Here is a 6,661-nt window from a genome sequence, read left to right as displayed (position 1 = left end):
TGAGGGAAAGTTAGGAGGCACCAGGTAAGTTAGAGCTCAGGGGATGCAGGGACCCTTCGTCAGGAACTCAAAGGGGAAACAGAACCCAGGCCCTGTTATTCCGCATCTACTCACCCCTCCCTCCAGAAGGGATCAGTGGCAGCTGGGGTTGGGAGCCCGTCCTGGACGTCTGAGCCCAGGGGAGGCCCTGTTCTCTCTCCTCTGACATCTGAGCCCAGGGGAGGCCCCGTCCTCCCTCCTCTGACGTCTGAGCCCAGGGAAGGCCCCGTCCTCTCTCCTCTGATGTCTGAGCCCAGGGGAGGCCCCGTCCTCTCTCCTCTGACGTCTGAGCCCAGAGGAGGCCCCGTCCTCTCTCCTCTGTGGGACGTGCCCAGGCCCGGGGACAGGGACCAACAACGGGCTCTTCACACAGAACCAGACTGCTTCATCGACCCTGGGAGTGAGGGTTCCGGGTGCTGTGTGTCTCTGAGGAATGACTCACCTTCTTAGCAAACTACAGGTAAATGCCATCAAATCAAGCTGCTGGTTCTAACCCCAGAACTTACATGAAATTCAGGGAAGGGAGGAGCATCTCCAAGGATGCCTGGGGATGTGATCAGCACCATCTGGACAGGGACTCACAGGACAAATGGCACAGCCCTGTCCTTCTGCAAAGAAATCATGGGGAGAAAAGAAGGGGCTGGAGGAGAGGGGAGAAGGAAGGCAGCAGAAATGTGTGGATACCTTCCCCGCATAACCAGTAGTGTGCTGGCAGAGGCCGAACAATGGGATCTCTTGGCATGTGTGGATGCTCACACAGGTGTGCACAGATTTTCATTTTTACTGACACAAAGGCTCTGCAGCACCCAGATTTTGAATAGTGAAATACACCACGCCCTTATTGTGAATTCCAAATTGCAAGCGGTCGTTGCACGATGTTCTCACTGATTCTTACTGAACTATTCTATTCATAGTTGACTTCTGGTGCTGGCTATTGATTTATTGCCTCTGGGTTCCAAAGTTGTCCTGCATTGTCTGCTGGGTGGAAATGTGTCTGGGCCCGGCAGCATCTCTCCTGTGTCAGCTGGTGCAGTGTTGAGCACAGTCAGCAGAGGGCGCCGAGGAGGCCTGGCAGGAGGAAAGGTGCTGCTCTCCGGTCCCTAAACTACCAGCTCCAGTGGCTGGACTGGAAGGTCTGGGCTGGGCTCCCTTGCAGGGTGGTGCTGGGCTGGTGGCTTCTCCAGTGCCAGCGCCTGTGTGAGCTTTCTCATGTTCTTTGGAGTTCTCTGTACTCCTTAATCCTCGACTCCTCCTTTCTGCAGTCCTCTGTTAGATTGAATAAACCATTAAATAAAACCTGCCCGGTTCAAATCACTGTGGGGTTTCTCTCTCCTGATGGAACCCAGGCTGACACACTGTGGCTGCAAATCAAGCAAGATTTGGCAAAGACAGACAATGAGTAAATGTTTTCACTGTCAGATTCAGCAAGAGACTCATAGAACTGGCAAATGGGTGCAGTTCTGATGCGCGTGTGGGCTGTAATTTCATTACACTGACCTAAGTGAGATGACGTCACATGCGTCAGCTCAGGTCAGACGGAAGTTGACACTGGAGCCCCACTTGTCATCAATGAAGTAAGCAGCTTCCTCACTTAATCAGAAAATCATTTTCAGGCCAGGTGCGTGGCTCATGCCAGTATTCCCAGCACTTCAGGAGGCTATAGTGGGAGAATTGCATGATGCCAGGAGTGTGAGTTGCCCTGAAAAATCTCATTTGCTTCTACAAAAAATATTTTAAAAATTAGCTGGATGTGGTGACGTGTGCCTGTAGTCCCCGCTACAGGGGAGGCCAAGTCCAGGAAATCTTCCCAGGCCATGGGATTCGGCTCCCCCTTTCCTGCCTGACTTTCTTCTTGGAGGTTGCTTGTTTTTTTGTTTTTTTTTTTTTCAATTGTAATAAAAGACACATAACATAAAATTTCTCATCTTCACCTTCTTTTTCTAAGTGTATATATAGCAGTGTTAACCAAATGCACATGCTAGCACACAAGATCTCTAGAACTTTTTCATCTTGCGAAAATGGAATCTCTCTATCCATTGAGCAACTCCTCTTTCCCCTCCCTGGCAACAGCCATTCTTTCTGTCTCTAAGAGTTTGACTGTTTTAGGAATCTCACATGAGTGGAATCATGTTGTGTTCATCTTTTTGTGACTGGCTTATTGACTTAGCATAATATCCTCAGGATTCAGCCATGTTGTAGTGCATGGCAGGATTTTCTTCCTTCTGAAGACTGAAGAGGATTCTGCTGCATATAATCCCACACTTTCTCTGTCCACTCACTCTTCAAAGGACATTTAGGCTGCTTCCACCTCTTAGTTATGGTGAGCAAGGTTGCAGTGAACAAGGGTATGCAGATATCTCTCTGAGATCCTGTGATCAGTTCTTTTGGATAAATAACCAGAAGTGGGATTGCTGGATCATAGGGATTTTTTGAGGAACACCACACTGTTCATTTGACCACACCTGTGGGGGCTTATTTCTGGGTTCTCTATTCTGTTCCATTGATCTGTATGTCTGTCTTTATGCCTATATCATACTGTTTTGATTACTGTAGCTTTGTAACACATCTTTAGTCTTCTTTCACCAGATTGTTTTAGCTATTCAGGGTTCTTCAAGATTCCATATGAATTTTAGGATGCTTTCTAATTTTTCTATTTCTGCAAGAAGTTCCGTTGGGACGTTGATAGGGATTGCATTGAATCTGTAGATCATGTTGAGTAGTATGAATATTTTAATGCTACGAAGTCTTCCAATCGATGAATACAGCATATCTTTCTATTGATGCGTGTCTTCTTTAACTCCTTTCAACAACATTTTATAGTTTTCAGTGTACAAGTATTTCGCCTCTTGGTTAAGTTTGTTCCTAAAATTTTTTTTCTTTTGATGGTGTTGTAATGGGGATTGTTCATTGTTAGTGTATTGAGATGACACTGAGTTTTGCATGTTAATTTTGTATCTTGCAACATTGTTGAATTAGTTTATTATTTCTTCATTATTATTTCTTTTCTTTTCTTTTTTGAGATGGAGTCTCACTCTGTCATCCAGGTTGGAGTGCAGTAGCCTCGTGATCTCAGCTCACTGCAACCTGTGCCTCCCAGGTTCAAGCAATTCTCCTGCCTCAGCCTCCCAAGTGGCTGGGATTATAGGCAACCACCACCATGCCCAGCTAAGTTTTGTATTTTTTTTTTTAGTAGAGATGGGGTTTCATCATGTTGGCCAGGCTGGTCTCAAACTCCTGACCTCAGGGGATCTGTCTGCCTCAGCCTCCCAAAGTGCTGGGATTACAGATGTGAGCGCTGTGCCCAGACAGTTTATTAGTTCTAACAGGTTTTTGTGGGAGTTTTTAAGTTTTTTTAAATATAATATGTCTTCTACAAATAGACATAATTTTACTACTTCCTTTCTGATGTGGTTGCCTTGTATTTTTTTTCTTGTCTAATTGCTCTGGTTAAAATTTCCAATATTATGTTGAATAGAAGTGGTGAGGGTGGGCATCCTTGCCTTGCTTTTGGTGTTAGAGGAAAATCTTTCCATTTTTCAGCACTAAGTGTTATGTGGGAGCTTTTTATAAATGGACTTTATTATGTTCCATTTATAAACATAAATAGAAGGAAATTTCATCCTATTTATAATTTCCTTCTATTTATACTTTTCTGGGTTTTTTAAATAATGAAAGAGTATTAAATTTTGTTGAATGTTTTTTCTCCATCAGTTGAGATGATCATGTGGTTTTTGTCTTTCATTCTGTTTATGTGGTGTATCACATTAATTTCGTATGTTGAACCATCCTTGCATTCCAGGAATCCATCCCACTTGGTCATGATGTGAAATACTTTTAATCTGTTATTAAATTTTGTTTGTTAGCATTTTGTTTAGGATTTTTGCATGAATGTCCATCAGAAATTTGGTGTAATTTTCTCTTTGTGTAGTATCTTTGATTTTGGTATCAGGATAATACTGGCCTCATATGGCCCTCTTCTTCAATTTTTGGAAGAATTTGGGAAGGATTGGTGTTGGTTCTTCTTTAAATGTTTGGTAGAATTCTCCATGAAGCCATATGGTACTGGACTTTTCTTCTTTGGGAGGTTTTTGATTATTGATTCAATTTCCTTACTAGTTATAGGTTTGTTCAGATTTTTTTTTTTTTTTTTTTTTTACCGGTCTCAGTCTTTAATCGTGGCAGGGCCTCATGCACGCGCGCACACACACTCAGGCTTCAGATCTTGTTGAAAGCTGCGATATCAACACTCTGCACGTGCTCCTCAAACGTGGTGATCTCCTCCTCCAGCAAGTCCGTCCCCACCTTGTCGTCCTCCACCACACACTGAATCTGCAGTTTCCGGATACCGTAGCCCACGGGCACTAGCTTGGAGGCCCCCCAGACCAGCCCGTCCAGCTGGATGGAGCGCACACAGGCCTCCAGCTGGGCCATGTCCGTCTCATCGTCCCAAGGCTTGACATCCAGCAGGATGGAGGACTTGGCCACCAGTGCAGGCTTCTTGGCCTTCTTCTCCGCGTACTGCCGCAGCCGCTCCTCCCGCAGCTGTGCCGCCTCCTTGTCCTCCTCCTCATTGTCGCTGCCAAACAGGTCAATGTCATCATCCTCGTCATCCTCTGCTGGTGTGGCTGGCTTCTTGGCCGGGGGCTCCACTTGGCGCATGGGAGACACATGCTGGGTCTGCGGGGCCGTGGCCCGGTGGCCAGGCGAGCTCTTCTCCAGCACGTTCAGCCGGGCCTCCAGCTTGGAGATGGCCTGCTGCAGCTCCTGTACCACGCCACACAGGCTCTGGTTCTCCACTTCCAGACTGGCGATCCGGACGACAAGCTCGCTATGGTCTCCACTGGGGCCGCTGGAGGCCCCGGGGCCTGAGGTTGCGGCCAGGGATTTCTGGATGTTCTCTCTGGCTCTCGCAATGTCACGAAGGATCACGCTGGCGCCATTCTCCTGGCGGGAGGCACCAGCCACAGGCCCGTTCATCTGCTCGTAGAATCTCCTTTCTGCATCGTCATATTTGAACTTGTCAAACCAGATCTTCTCATGTACTAGGAAGTTTGTAGCCATTTTTACGCCAGCCAAGGACACGGCGACCAGGGAGGAGGAATCGGTGGACGCGGGATGCCTGAGGAAAGGGCCAGATTTTTTATTTTTTCATAGTTCTATCTTGGTAGGTTGGATATTTCTGGAAATGTATCTATTTTTTTCCACTTTATCCAATTTGTTGGCATATAATTGTTCTTGCTAGTTTCTTATGATCTTTTTTCCCCCCTGTGGCATCAGCTGTAATGTTTTATTCCTGACTTTTGTTATTTGAATCTTTTCTCTTTTTTTAGTCTAGTAAAGGGTTGTTGATTTTATTGATTTTTTTCAAAAAATAGCTCTTAGTTTTATTAATTTTTTCTATTGTTTTTCTATTTTCTATTTTATTTTGACACTAATCTTTATTATATCTTTTAAGTTAATTTTGGATTCAATTTGTTCTTTGTCTAGTTCTGTGAGGTGTGAAGTTAGGTTGTTGATTTGAGAGTTTTTTTTTCTCTTTTTAAAGTTGGCATTTATCATGGTAAGCATCCCTCTTAGTACTGCTTTTGCTTAGTACCATATGTTTGTACCTAATGTATAGCTTTGGTACGTTGTGTTTTTATTTTTGTTTGCCTCAAGATATTTTCTAGTTCCCTTCTGTTTCTTCTTTTATCCATTGATTATTCAAGAATGTGTTGTTTAATTTCCACATATTTGTAGGATTTTCCAATTTTCCTTTTGCTGTTGGCTTCTAGTTTCATCCCATATTTAGAAAAGACACTCAGCATTTCAGTCTTCTTAAATTTATTATGATTTATTTTGTGGTCTAACATATGATCTTTCCTGGAGAATGTTCCATGTGTGCTTAGGAAGAATGTGTGTTCTGCTGTTGCTATGTGTGTCTGTCAGGCCCAGTTGATCTATGCTGTTGCTCAAGTCTTCTCTCTCCTTGTTCTTCTGTCTGGCTGATCTATCCATTATTGGAAATGGGGTATTGAGACCTCCTGCTGCATTTCTGTGTACTTCTCCCTTCAGTTGCATCAGTTTGTTTTACATATTAGTGTGCTTTGTTAATAGGTCCACATATATATTTATAATGGCTATATCTTCCCAGTAAATTTACCTTTTCATCATTGTATAAAGTCCTTTTTGTCTCTTGTGACGGTTTTTGACTTGATGTCTGTTTTGTCTCACGTGACTGTGGCCACCTCTGCTCTCTTTTGTTTACCATTTGCATGGAGCATCTTTTTCCATCCTCTCGTTTTGAACCTGTGTATGTCCTTATATCTAAAGTGGTATGGAGTTAGAGAGTGGAAAGACAGACAACAGAGACTGGGAAGGGTGAGTGGGGATAGGGGGAGGATGAAGAAAAGTTTGTTGAACGGTACGAAAAACAATAAGATAGAAAAAATAAATTCAAGGTTTGATAGCAGAATAGGGTTAATATAGTTAACAAAAGTATATTGTACTTGGGTGATGGATACCCTATACCCTGACTTGATTACTATGCATTATATATGTGTAACAAAATTTCACATGTGCCCCATGAATTTGTACAAATAAAAAAATATAAAGTGTCTTGTAGACAGCATATAGCTGCATC

The 6,661-nt window shown here is 43.8% G+C and overlaps 1 protein-coding gene across 2 annotated transcripts; it reads right to left on the bottom strand.

Annotated features, from left to right (window-relative positions):
• Positions 1 to 4,171: 4,171 nt before the first annotated feature.
• Positions 4,172 to 5,166, bottom strand: LOC105525483 (elongation factor 1-delta-like). Of its 2 annotated transcripts, XM_011961148.1 has the most exons (2): positions 4,977 to 5,100; positions 4,172 to 4,904 (listed from the first exon to the last, which is right to left on the bottom strand). In XM_011961148.1, the coding sequence occupies exons 1-2, from the start codon at positions 5,098 to 5,100 to the stop codon at positions 4,255 to 4,257; spliced, it is 774 nt and encodes a 257-aa protein (XP_011816538.1). In that variant the 3' UTR covers positions 4,172 to 4,254. The 2 variants fall into 2 exon arrangements, with proteins under 2 accessions (XP_011816538.1, XP_011816529.1); XM_011961139.1 differs by having other exon boundaries at positions 4,173 to 5,166.
• Between the last annotated feature and the right edge of the window lie 1,495 nt (positions 5,167 to 6,661).

The sequence above is a fragment of the Colobus angolensis genome, unplaced genomic scaffold (genome assembly GCF_000951035.1).
Source record: "Colobus angolensis palliatus isolate OR3802 unplaced genomic scaffold, Cang.pa_1.0 Scaffold115, whole genome shotgun sequence".
NCBI classification, from domain to species: Eukaryota; Metazoa; Chordata; class Mammalia; order Primates; family Cercopithecidae; genus Colobus; species Colobus angolensis.
Note: the sequence above shows the minus strand (reverse complement) of the source record. Positions and strands in the feature narration are given on the sequence as shown.

Bases quoted from the DNA above. Each gene is read 5' to 3' on its own strand.
- LOC105525483 (XM_011961139.1), bottom strand. From the start codon at position 5,100: ATGGCTACAAACTTCCTAGTACATGAGAAGATCTGGTTTGACAAGTTC.